The sequence below is a fragment of the Myotis yumanensis genome, unplaced genomic scaffold (assembly GCF_028538775.1).
Source record: "Myotis yumanensis isolate MYYU_CA2020_CCGP unplaced genomic scaffold, mMyoYum1.0.hap1 SCAF_1, whole genome shotgun sequence".
Taxonomy (NCBI): domain Eukaryota; kingdom Metazoa; phylum Chordata; class Mammalia; order Chiroptera; family Vespertilionidae; genus Myotis; species Myotis yumanensis.
In genome coordinates this window covers 93,942,359-93,955,773 of record NW_027223752.1, presented here as the reverse complement: position 1 = coordinate 93,955,773, position 13,415 = coordinate 93,942,359, and the positions used below count along the sequence as shown (strand labels likewise).

At 41.6% G+C, this 13,415-nt stretch overlaps 1 protein-coding gene across 1 annotated transcript; it reads left to right on the top strand.

Moving 5' to 3' along the window:
- The first annotated feature begins 5,976 nt into the window (after nucleotides 1–5,976).
- CFL2 (cofilin 2) lies at nucleotides 5,977–8,706 on the top strand. Its single transcript, XM_070427886.1, has 4 exons — nucleotides 5,977–6,080; nucleotides 7,156–7,463; nucleotides 7,582–7,658; nucleotides 7,746–8,706. Exons 1-4 carry the CDS (start codon nucleotides 6,078–6,080, stop codon nucleotides 7,856–7,858), a joined length of 501 nt encoding a protein of 166 aa, XP_070283987.1. The 5' UTR covers nucleotides 5,977–6,077; the 3' UTR covers nucleotides 7,859–8,706.
- The last annotated feature ends 4,709 nt before the right edge of the window (nucleotides 8,707–13,415 follow it).

Genomic DNA, 13,415 nt, shown 5'->3' with positions numbered 1-13,415 from the left:
AATTAAAATGGCAATAAATAAGTACCTATCATTAATAACCTTAAATGTAAATGGATTAAATGCTCCAATCAAAAGGCATAAGGTAGCTGAATGGATACAAAAACATGACCCAACTATATGCTGTCTACAAGAGACCCACCTCAAAACAAAAGACACGCATAGAATGAGAGTGAAGGGATGGAAAAAAAATTTCCATGCAAATGGAAAAGAAAAAAAGCTGGAGTAGCAATACTCATATCCGACAAAATAAACTTCAAAAGGAAGGCCATCACAAGAGACAACAAAGGTCACTACATAATACTAAAGGGATCAATCCAACAAGAGGATATAACCCTGGAAGGGAAGGAGGAATGTGGAGTGAATGCTGATGGATATGGGATGTTCTTTTGGGAGTGATAAAATATTCTAAAATTGGTAATGGTTGCATAATTGTGAATATCCTAAAAATATTGAATGGTACACTTTAAAGGGCTGACTTTCATGGTATGTGAATAATATCTCAATATAGCTATTATTAAAAATACACATTTGAAAAATCTTGACTGGCCTTCTCTTATTCATGTCTGTTAACACATAGTTTTCATGTTACATTTTCCATGTCTGTATAATTTCTGTCTATGATTTAAAACCCTACATCTTTTGTAATAAAGCACGCTAAACAAAGGATTTCCACCTTAAATAAATTACTAGGAGGTTGCTTTTCTCAGATGCTGTTTTTGTATATGGTTTGTATAATTTAGGTAACCAGCTGCTACTTATTATCATGATTGAATTAATATCACAAGTAACTGATAGTGGATCTGATAAATGTGTCTGTGAGCTAATGAATTGAAACAGGTATTTATAAATATAGAATTTGAAACTATTTAAACTACATTTCACTATTTACTCCATGTCACTGCTGCTATCCTCTAGCTCATTACCTCTTCACGTGACACAGACTGCTAAATTCCTTTATTGTGAGGTCATATTCCTAAATTAAAAAGCATTAGAGATGAGACATGTAAAACCCAAAATGAGTTTTGTGGCTCAGCAAGTGAGTCACAGAATTAGACTTCAACACACCTCCCATTACATTTCTTTCTTTTTATTAGAGAGGTCTTTTTTTATTATTATTATTCTGGAGAGAGAGAAGAATCGAGAGAGAGAGAGAGAGAGAGAGAGAGAAAAAGAGAGAGAGAGAGTGTATGAAACATTGGTTTGTGGTTGCTTCTTGTACGTGCCCTGACTGGGGATCTTACCCAAAACCTTGGTGCATAGGGAGGACACTCTAACCAACGGAGCTAACCAGCCAGGGCCCATTACATTTATTTCCTAGTTATAAGCTCAAATTTGAATTTAGAAAAGTACATGATGTGACTCCTTACTAGTCTTCTAGCTCGGGCGTGGGGTAGGAGGGATGTGTCAGAATAAAGGAGGCACGTGGGTAGAAAGGTACATTTTGAAGTTGTGACTGTCTTCATGCTTACATTTGTCTTTGTCAGGAAGTGGCTGTGGGAGCTGAGAGTGATGTGTCTTGACAAGGAGTGGGGCTCAAACAGAATTTTTTTGCATAACCTTCCAAATGCATTGTTTTAGATAGCACCTGAAAAAATGATCTTGAACTTTTACATGCCACAGAACTCAAGATCGTTTCTCGGGAGAATATGCATTAGGAGGTGTTCACTTGTCCAATTTTCTAAGGACTCTTGAGTAAACTAACTTTAGCTGAGTCTTACAAATCAATACAATGAGGCTTGGGATGCGACATGACTGTTGCCTGTAAGAGTAAAAGCATGCTCTCACCTTCATTCACTCTGCACTGGTGGTAACAACAGCCCTTGGGTTCCTATTCCTGTGCTGGAAGCTTTACATACACTATCTCACTTGATCCTCACCATGATCCCAAGAGGGAGAAGGTAACATAATCCATTTTATACACGAGAAAAAACCCTTAGTGCAGTTAAGTAAATGACACTACTGTGTCAGAGCTGAGATTCCATTCAGATCCAGCCTCTTTTTTTTTTTTAATTGATTTCAGAAAGGAAAGGAGAGGGAGAGAGAGACAGAAACATCAATAATGAGAGAGAATCATTGATCAGCTGCCTCCTGCACGCCCCCACTGGAGAGCAACCCAGGCATGTGCTCTGACCCCTCACCGGGAATCGAACTGTGGCTTCCTGGTTCGTAAGTCCATGCTCAACCACTGAGCCACGGCAGCCAGACTAGAGTCATCCTCTTTGAGGTTACTCTCATTTGGTTCCTAATGGTTGTTTCTCACTGCCATCCCTGTGTCCAGCAAAGGGAAAATTACAGCTCAGATGTGTGTTCTAGTACTGAATTGTTCAGGATCATACCTGTTCATTGTTTGTTTGGGCTTGAAATTGCTAAAGAGAACATCTGTGGTGTGGTAGGAAAAATAATGGCCCCCAAAAGATGTCCCTATCCTAAACCCCAGAACCCAGGACATAGGGATTAATATAATGATTTTGAGATGAGATATTTAGAATTACCCAGGGGTCCCAACCAATCACAATAGTCGTTAAAAGTGGAGGAGGAAGGCAGGAGAGAGTCAGAGACAGGATGACTAAAGCAGATGTGAGGGTGGTGCAATTGCTGTCTGGGAGCCACAAACCAAGGTACATGGCAGCCTCTAAGCTGGAAAAGGCAAGAAAACAGATTCTCCTCTACCGTCTCCAAAAGCAACGAAGTGCTGCCAATAGCCTTGATTTTAGCCCCATAAGAATCATTTCTGACTTCTGGCCTCCAAAAATGTAAGACAATAAGTTTGTGTTGTTTTTAAGCCACTAAATGTGTGGTGATTTGTTATAGCAGCCACAGGAAACTAATATAGATGATATTTAACATTCAGATCCTTCCACGACACAGGGGCCAAAATTCATGCAGCAAGTTTCATAATGCTGTCCCTTTACCACGTAAGCAGTGGTAGGTGTTATAAATAATGGGTATGAAGAGAAGGAGTTGCTACTGCCCCTGAGGTTCTAAGGGCCAGCCTCACAAGGACATGTAGAAAGGCCTCACAGTCTTCAGGAGCTTCCTTTCTGTTCTCTTAACAGCACTGAAGCATCTTAAATTCATTACTTCATCATCTACTGAGCACCTACTACGTTCCAGGTTCCAGAAATTCAAAGATGAGTAGGACTCAGATTCATAAGGAGCTTGCAGTCTAGTAGGGTGGCAGAACACATAAACAAGTTATTTCAAGGCAACAAGGACAAAAATATCTTCAAGAAAAGAATCCTAGAGCATGGGAGATGAACTCTGCGTAGGGAAGGTGAAAGGAGCAGGGAGGTTTGGAGAGGGGTTGATGTCACAACTGGGGGTGTTTAACATCTCCGGAATCCCCAGCTTTGGTGGGAGAGGTTCTGACACCTAATCTAGGGGACCCCAGATCTAGTTTCTGTGAGGGCTGTGGCCTCTGTGAAATCTCTTTGCTGCAAATTTAAAGGCTGAGAAGAGAGGGAGTCCCTGAGAGGAAGAGTACAGGAAGGAGAATTGCTGATGCCCACACATAGCAGATGCTTGGAGCCATTCTCCATGATTTCCATGGAATTTCAAAAGAGGGAAAGAGCCCTGCTGGTGTGGCTCATTGGTTGAGCATCGACCTAAGAATCAGGAGGTTGGGGTTTGATTCCCGATTAGGGCACATGCCCAGGTTGTGGGCTTGATCCCCAGTGGGGGTGGGAGAGGGTGTATGTACAGAAGGCAGCTGATCAATCGTTGTCTCATCATTGATGTTTCTATCTATCTCTGCCTCTCTTTTCCTCTCTGAAATCAATAAAAAATATATTTTTTAAAAAAGAGAGAAAGTGAAAGGTTTCATAAACTATAATGTACCAGCTATATGTTAAAGTATTATTATCTACTTGCTTGGGATTCATGCTTAGATATTGGGAAATTTCTTCTCAATTTTTTGTCTCTAAACTAAGTCATTCTTCCTCTTAAGAAAATAAACACAACAATGGACATAAAAACTAGATCTATGTTTCCTGAGCAATACTTAAGCATGCTCCATTTAAAATATGTTGATTTTGGATACAAGAATTTATCATTTTGTACAGACTAGCACATAACCCCTTCTCATTATGATTTTCTATCCCTAAACTTACTTAATCCTGAGAAGGTATGCCCACTATTTCCTGAGAAACACTGATATAGTAGGAAACTGAACTTTAAAGCTGGCAAGTACTTTAAAGATCATTTAATCAGAACTTGTTTTACAGATGAAGCACCTAAGGTCTGCAGGGGTGGAAAGCCCATGGAGGTGACAGAGATGGGGCAGTGCCAACATTAATACCCAAATCCCTCCAACTCCCAGCCCCAAGGACACTGCACTGCTGGCTTAGTTTCCTTCAAGGTTTATCTGGACTTACTATTTCGTTCCCAACATTTTTAGGCAGTAAAAATTCTACCTTTTTAAGTGCAAGTCTTTTTTCACAAAATAAGTTTCACTACTGATCAGGGTTTTAAATTCATTTAACCGATTTTACAAGTGAAGAAAGTAAAGTAGAAATTGTACATGTTAAGGAGAAAGGTAGCATAAGTCAGCCCAAAGTAATTAAATACGTAAAGTGTTTAAAAACATTTTCATTATAAACTCATGAGTTCATTTAAATCAGGGGTCCTCAAACTTTTTAAACAGGGGGCCAGTTCACGGTCCCTCAGACCGTTGGAGGGCTGGACTATAGTTAAAAAAAAAACTATGAACAAATTCCTATGCACACTGCACATATCTTATTTTGAAGTAAAAAAACAAAACGGGAATAAATACAATATTTGTATTTGCATGTGGCCCGCGGGCCGTAGTTTGAGGACCCCTGATCTAGATACTTATGAACATTGTCCTCAAAGTATACAGTGGCATTTTTTTCTATGACAAATGGCATCCTTGCTAAACAGTGAAAAGGTTGGTTATAGAAGAGCCTTGGCTGTTCCACAAGCTGGAAGGTGATTGCCAAGAACAGGGAGCAATCTCTACTCTTGGGCCCACTGGGTGACCTGCGGGGGCATCAGGGCGGGGGCTTGCGGAAAGGCCTCCTAGCAGAGCTCCATCTACGCCTACCAGATCTGACACAGAAAAGGGTATCCCCAAGGGATGCTACCGCCAATGTTCCCCTATCATTTCAACCACAGACTTTAGACAGTGATTTCCCATCTGTTTATCATTTTGTTTTTTCCGGAGTCACTCAATCAACTGGGTAACCCCTAGAGCAGTGGTTCTCAACCTGTGGGTCGCCACCACTTTGGGGCTGGAATGATCCTTTCACAGGGGTCGCCTAAGACCATCGGAAAACACATATAATTACATACTGTTTTTGTGATTAATCACTGTGCTTTAATTATGTTCAATTTTAACAATGAAAATACATCCTGCATATCAGATATTTACATGACGATTCATAACAGTAGCAAAACTACAGTTATGAAGTAGCCACGAAAATAATTGTATGGTTGGGGGTCACCACAACATGAGGAACTGTATTAAAGGGTCGCGGCATTAGGAAGGTTGAGAACCACTGCTTCAGACAGTGATTTTCCACCTGTTTATCATGTGTTTTCCGGAGTCATTGGATCAGCTGGGTAAGCCCTAGTGTTCCCCTCATCTAACTGGAGGAAGGGGATCTGACAGTTCACCCGTCTCGCATGGGGGGCTTCCCAAAATGACTCCAAGGGTTGGAATCCAGCCCCTTCGCAGGGAAACCCCCGGCGGAGAGAAGCCTCCTCTGTGCGTCACCGCCTCACGCGCACCCGACCGAGCGCAGCGCCCCGCGGAGGCAGCGCGGAGACGCCCCTTGGGAGCCGCGCTTGGCCGGGCGGTGCCCCGGGAAGGAGGCGGCTCCCGGAGCAGGCCCGCCGGCGCGCGCCGGGGTCAGGTCGAGGACGCGGGCGGGGCGGAGGCGGAAGGGCCGGCCGGGGCGTGCCCACGTGACCGCCCGCAGCCCCCCAGCCGCCGCCGCCTCTCGGGCTGCAGCTCCCGGCGTGCCCCGCACTCGCCGCTCCCCGCCCCTCCTCCTCCTCCGCCTCCTCCCTGTGCCGCCGAGCCCGAGCCCAGCCGCGCAGCCACAGCCGCGGGCACTATGGTAAGGGGGACACGCCGGCCCGGGGCCGGGGGCCGGGGCCGGGGCGGGGGGCCGGGGCCGGGCGCGGCGAGCCTGGGAGGGAGACCGCCATGTTAACCTGATTCTGGCCTCAAAGGTGGGCGCTCCTGCGCTGCGCCGCGCCCCGCTGCTGGGTGTCCGCCGGCCTGCCTTCCCGCCGCCAGGCTGGGCCCTGCCGCTCCTCGGATTCCTGGGGCGGGCGGGCCGGGGCGGGGGCGGGGGCGGGGGGCCTACGCCGGCGGCGGGGGCGGGGGCGGGGGCGGCGGCGCGGCTCCGGGAGCGGGACCCGCGCGGGCGAGGCTGCGGAGCTGCCCCGCGCGCGCCGCGTTTGCCCTTCGCTGCCCGGTTTGGCTTAACGCGCGCGATCTAACATCGGTACGTGCTCCGACGCCCTTGCCGAGGGGTTTCGGTGAGGGGCGGGGCGGCCCGTGATTTTAAAACCCCTTTCGGGGAGGCTCGGGAGGAGGGAAAAGGCTGCTGAGAACGCTTTCCCTGGTGAAAGGCGTTTGCGCCGGACCCGTTAGGTCGGTGTCTGCATTTGCGCTGCGAGGCGGTTACGTTGAAGCTGTGGGCGGTTTGGAGTTCACACTTGATTCTCTTTCCTTATGAGGAAACGGCACTGGCTAGAGGACTTTAAAGAAAAAAATAGTAGAAGCATTAACTGAAATCCAAGTGTGTTTTTTTAAGGCCTGCAGAGTTGACACAATACAGAAGGTATTTTTGCTGCTGCTCCCGAAGCTCTGACATCACCCAGTGAAAGAGGAAACATTTCAGGGGTGGGACAGCCTGTATTTGTCCCTTTCCCTCTACCTCCCATTCACTCCAACCGGCAAACCGCCTTTAAAAGGATGGGTGGGGCAGGACGAGTGAGAATCCTTAGATGCATAATATGCTGGCACTTAAAATGTGGCAAATCTGATCGGGCTGCTTGCACGGGAAGGTGGCGATTTTTGATGTCCAGACGAAAGTGAATCCTCTCCAGGCGAATAGTAATTTTGGTTAAACCAAAGTACTTGTTCTGATTTACTGTTCTTTTATTATTATTATTTATTTTTAGGCTTCTGGAGTTACAGTGAATGATGAAGTCATCAAAGTTTTTAATGATATGAAAGTAAGGAAATCGTCTACACAAGAAGAGATCAAAAAAAGAAAGAAAGCAGTTCTCTTCTGTTTAAGCGATGACAAAAGACAAATAATTGTAGAGGAAGCAAAGCAGATCTTGGTGGGTGACATTGGTGATACTGTAGAGGACCCCTACACATCTTTTGTGAAGTTGCTACCTCTGAATGATTGCCGATATGCTTTGTACGATGCCACATACGAAACAAAAGAGTCTAAGAAAGAAGACCTAGTATTTATATTCTGGTGTGTAAAAACAAAAGAAAAAAGCACTTTTAAAATGCAAGGATTGTTATTCACATAGTCAGTTTTGCCTTTGTTTTTCTTTTAAGTGGTATTCAACAATTTTTTTTTTCTTCTGTAGGGCTCCTGAAAGTGCACCTTTAAAAAGCAAGATGATTTATGCTAGCTCTAAAGATGCCATTAAGAAGAAATTTACAGGTACAAACATGGAATATTTTGTGCAGAAGAATTACTCTTTCTTAATTATAATAAGGTAATGGGATACATTATTTTTTTTCTTTTTAGGTATTAAACATGAGTGGCAAGTAAATGGCTTGGATGACATAAAGGACCGTTCAACACTTGGAGAGAAATTGGGAGGCAACGTAGTAGTTTCACTTGAAGGAAAACCCTTATAAAATGACAGTCAAGTGCCATGTGGATCTTAAGGAGCTTCCATTTCTCCAGCTCAGTCAATTGGAATAGTATTAGGTTTTTGTTTTTTTCCTCTTCCCACTGGGTCCTTCCAACACAATGGATGAAGGAAATATCATTCGTGTAAGCAGCCTATCAGTGATTGCCATTAGACTGTTTAATACTGTTACTTTGATGTAGAACCCAAGGAATGCCTTCCCATGATATTATAGCCAAAACAACTGGTTACATGCCTCCCTTGCAGCAAGCACTACACTGAATGTGATTGTCAATGTGAATAGCTTAGAGTACTGCAAAGGGTAAGCTAATTGAATGCCTTGAAAGTATTATCCACTGGTCAGTTGGTAAACTTTATTCAGTATTATTTATCAGTTGCATTTGATCGCAGTTCTATGAGGCTCCAGCATTCATACACCTCGCCTGCCTTGGCAAGCCTGTTTTTGTGACATGGCAGCACGGATATAACACTATGCATTGAGAGCACTTTTTTTGTATTGAGTTTAACTTCCCACCCTCAAAAGGAATGCCAATTAAGTTGTGTTAACTGTGTCATCAACTTATCCGAGTAAGTCAGTGTTCATTCCTGTTACCTGCATATCTTCTGAAAAGAAGTAGCTGTTATTAATGCCTTTTTTCCATTGAGTGTACACTACTGATTAAATGTAGGTAGGAGTTTTATGTTTACCATGTAAGTCTTGCAACACTAAAGATACTTTATCAGTCATGATGGCAATTTCTGTATAAAAGAGCCTTAAATGGAACGTTGTTTTTGAGATCAAACTCCCCACCCTCACAAAAATGGCCACTTTGCAATAAAAATTGTGGCATGTTACGGAATGTTGCCTTGTTTTCCTTGGACATTTTGCAAATGTTATGTGAAGCAAACAGCTATTATTAATCTCGGCATTGGTCATTTAAGAATTTTTTCGTACGACATTCATGCATGGTATTTTCCAGTTTTATTGGGTTTATTTAGTTTAAAAAGATATACTATCCTAAAGCCAACTAATATAAAATATTAGAGGGATACTTTTATAAGCATTAGTTTATTTCCTTATGAATTAATATGGAAATCAGAATTTTTTTTTTTGCACTTTGACATAAATACTCTCCAATACCTGATTTGTTCTTTGGATAAATTAGGGTATTATTTTTTAATTCACGTTTACATTTTTAAGTAGTTAAGTAGTAGAAGCAGGAAGCTCTTATTGTGTATTTGACCATAATAAAAATAATTTGTAAAATGTCCACAAGTTTAATAATACTTCTCATATTTAGAGACTTTTATTTTAGCTACTATTTCTTAATATATTTTACAAATTGGGAAAAAAAATAATTGACGTAACAGTTTTAAACATTAGGAGTGGGGTTTGGCTGTGGTCCAGACTGCTCTCCTTATAGAGAATCTGATCTGCTCAGTGTGAGCAGTTTGCTGTTAGCCAGAGCTATTTATGGCATACACATGCTTTTGTATCTTGTCATAGTTATCCACAAATGGCAAAACTGGACTGGATTCTACTGGTATGCAAAACAGGCATGCTAGTAAGCAGTCAGTGGTGGCTGAGAAGAGAACTTAACCCCATAGCTCTGAAGAATGCTCTTATCACAAAACAGGAAATGAAAAATCCCCCTTTTTTAATGTGTACAAGTAATTTGAATATGTTAATTAGATATTTTTCCATATTTTCAAAAGATTTTTTTAGTTGAAAACAAATAGAAGTTAAATGTCTGGACTTCCATTTAAAATTATATGAATGGCTTGGGATCTTTTGCACTGAGCAATTTTATTTCAGGCTTCCAGCTGTCCCTGTGAATTACCCTGAACATTCTGATAGCTTTTTGGTAAGGCCAAACTCCTCTAAGTAAAGCAGGAAGATACTGACGTATACAAAACCATATGTGTAACTGATACTTGTACCATGGAATTGTCCTCATTTTTCTAAGAAATAAGGAACTTTATATAAGTTATGTAATATCTTTTGTTTTTTTATAGCTGATTTCTCAATTTTCGTATATGCCTCTTTAATTATATAATTTCAGAGATAAAATATTGCTTCCACTGTGGTACTTTGATTTGTTAGATCAACAGAACTGATTTTACTATTAAGTTCATCTTTGAAATACATCTTTGTGCATAAAGCCAAAAATATTGATAAAATTAATGGTTCACATGTTATTTGAGACTAATTTGGCATTTGATATCATTTTATTTTACAATCATTTACAATGAAACAATGTTCCAGTTAGCTTTAAAAGGTATACGGTGCTAATTAGTAAAATATTGAGGATAATATTTTACTGCTAGCTTGCAAAATTATAAGTGTTAAAAAATAAAATATATGAAAATATATAAAGCTGTTGAGATGTGTTTACTTCAGAACATTAAAATTTTTAAAACTAATATTGTAAATCAGAGAGGCACCATTATCTTGAGCCTTTTTTAGGATTTTAGTTGATTATACTTTTTCATTTAGAGATAATGATTTTCTTTGAAAACAGTGTTGTAGCAATTAATTTTAATATTGTCAGACAAATGGGAACAGTTGGCATGTATCCCAAACTGGCTATCAGCTGTTGTTTTCCATCATTATGTAATGTGGCCAGCATCGTGTATTTAATGTACCTTTTCAGATTGGAAGAAAAGCCTTTTGTTTAGTTTGGAGTTTCTCTGATATAGGTCCTTTGTAGCAACTAATTTATGGAATCTGGCAAAAGAGCTTTGGAAGAAAATAGTTTTAAAAGTGTTTCCTTGTTAAGAAATAATCTCAGCAGTGGTAAATCATAGAGGAGTTGGAAACACCTTTCATTACATTTGCCACTCTGAAAAAATAATCTGGTTCTGCTTTTTATAGGTCCTGTTTTTGCTTTCAAATTTAATACTTTGAGATTCAAAACAAATATGATTCATTTTTCAATGGATATTAAAGCTATTAGAGAAATGCAGGCAGGCTCCAGTGATTATTGCTTTTCAGACAGCATGAATTTATAGATTAGATATTCTGTTTTGTTTCAACCAATAGGAAATCTGAGGCTTTTCTTTTGCTCTTAAGCATTGAAGTAATTGCTTTCTTTCCATGTAGAATTGGGAGTCATCCCTCCACTTCAATTTCTTGTCATAAAGCATTTAGGCAAATTAATCTCTTTGAGCCTCAGTTTCTTCCTACTATGAGAATGTGACTATCTCTATCATATCTGGTTGCTGAGGATTAAATATGGCAAAGCCTTTTACAAAACAGGAAAAGGCTATGAAGATGTAATAATCTATTCATTCTAAATGAGTGTAGTTAAGTAGATTTAAAAAACATGTTAAAAATAAGAATTACAGTCCTAGCTGGTTTGGCTCAGTGGATAGAGCAGGGGTGGGCAACCTTTTTGTGAGTGCGTGCCAAAACCAGCAAAATCTCTGACTCAAAATTCTGCGTGCCAACCCTAATTTTTTGAGAACATGTTATGCCTACTTGATATCTCTTAAGGTGTACGTATGTGAAGAGCCTTGAAGAAATAATAAAATTCATTCGAGCGACAAAAACACAGTATATGATGATGAAAAATACATTTATTTTTTAATGTATACATGTACACTGATAGTCCGACAGAAAACTTTATGACTCCTTTTGATATCAGCGGGACTTTTGCTGCTGCATCACTGATGACAGATTTTACATCAGGTTTATATTTCGTGACCTTCAGAGATATGCACGAGCTACTACTTTCATCCGTCAGGCTACTCCTATTACGAGACTTAACAAAATTCATCACTGAGAACAAAGATTCACAAGCGTACGTGGATGAAACCAAAACATTGGTCGGTTCTAGGAAGGCAGGGAGAGTTAAGGCAGAGGCATCAAAATTGCTCTTCCCCTCTCTTGTCAATCCATGTCTATGGTCTTTAAGATAACTTGTTATGTAAAATTATCTAAGATGCATCTACACTGAATTTATCTGAAAAATAAAAAAAGTCGATATTAAGAAAAAAATTGTTGCCAAAACCGGTTTGGCTCAGTGGATAGAGCATCGGCCTGTGGACTGAAAGGTCCCAGGTTCGATTCCGGTCAAGGGCATGTACCTGGGTTGCGGGCATATCCCAGTAGGAGATGTGCAGGAGGCAGCTGATCGATGTTTCTCTCTCATCAATGTTTCTAACTCTATCTCTCTCCCTTCCTCTCTGTAAAAAATCAATAAAATATATTTTTAAAAAAAAGAAAAAAATTGTAAATGGAAGATTATAAGAGGGTTTCGCGTGCCAGCAAAAGTTACTGGCGTGCCATGTTTGGCATGCATGCCAGGGGTTGCCCACCCCTGGGATAGAGTGTCAGGCTGAGGACTGAAGGGTCCCAGGTTCACTTCGTGTCAAGGGCACATCTGTTGCAGGCTTGATGCCCAACCCTGGTTGGGGTGTCTGTGGGAGGCAACCAATTGATGAATGTTTCTCCATCTCTCCTCCTCCCTTCCACTCTAAAACATCAATGGAAAAATATCCTTCGGTGAGGATTAACCAAAAAAAAGTATTATAAGTCTTTGAACCTCTTTATTTTTGTAACCTACTTAATATGACCATTTAAAGACTAATTAGCTGATATGTAGCATCTTTTTCAGAATGAAGAATAAAGTGTGGCCTCTGAGTTGATGTTTGTTACTATTAATTTTTTTAAACTGATCAGATACTATTTTTCCCTAAAATAATTTTGAAATAAAAAAATGAAAGAGGAAGTAGAGAAATATTATTGTTTTGGAATTTTTGTTTCCTAAGAAAGCCCATGCTCATAAAAATTTGAACTATATTTACACTTCAAGATTTCCTGCCCTGGCTGGTGTGACTTGGTTGGAGTGTTGTCCCATGTTCATTCCAGGTCAGGGTACATACCCAGGTTGTGGGTTCAATCCCTAGCCAATCAATGTTTCTCTCACATCGATGTTTCTCTCCCTCCCCCTTTCTCTAAAATCAATAAAAGGCATGTCCTCAAGTGAGGATTAAAAAAACAAAAAAGATTTTCTTAGATGTTTCAGTATTGTAAATTTATGGGATTATGGAAACCATAAGGACTATATAGACATTTTCTAGAAAGCTGATACCTCTTTTATATATATACTAGAGGCCTGGTGCACAAAAATTTGTGCACTCGGGGGGCGGGGGGAGAGGGGGTCCCTCAGCCCATCCTGTGCCCTCTTGCAGTCTGGGACCCCTCGGGAGATAACGACCTGCTGGCTTAGGCCTGCTCCCGGGTGGCAGAGGGCAGGCCCAATCCCTAAGTGCAGCCCCTGGTCAGGCTCAGAGCAGGGCCGATTGGGGAGTTGGGGCACCACCCCGTCATGCACAGAGCAGGGCGGATCGGGAGGTTGCGATGCCACCCTCAGTCACGCTCAGGGTAGGGCCAATTGGGGGGTTGGGGCACCGCCCCCTGTCACACTTAAGGCAGGGTCGATGGGGAGGTTGCAGCGCCACCCCCTGTCAAGCACAGAGCAGGGCCGATCAGGGGGTTGGGGCGCTGCCCCCTGTCACAGAGCAGGGCCCATCAGGGAGGTTGGGGCTCCGTACCCTGT

What these genes read in the sequence shown, in the direction of transcription:
- CFL2 (XM_070427886.1), top strand. An exon ending in GACCTAGTATTTATATTCTG is followed by an intron (nt 7,464 to 7,581) that starts GTGTGTAAAAAC and finishes TTTCTTCTGTAG; the next exon opens with GGCTCCTGAAAGTGCACCTT. An exon ending in CATTAAGAAGAAATTTACAG is followed by an intron (nt 7,659 to 7,745) that starts GTACAAACATGG and finishes TTTTCTTTTTAG; the next exon opens with GTATTAAACATGAGTGGCAA.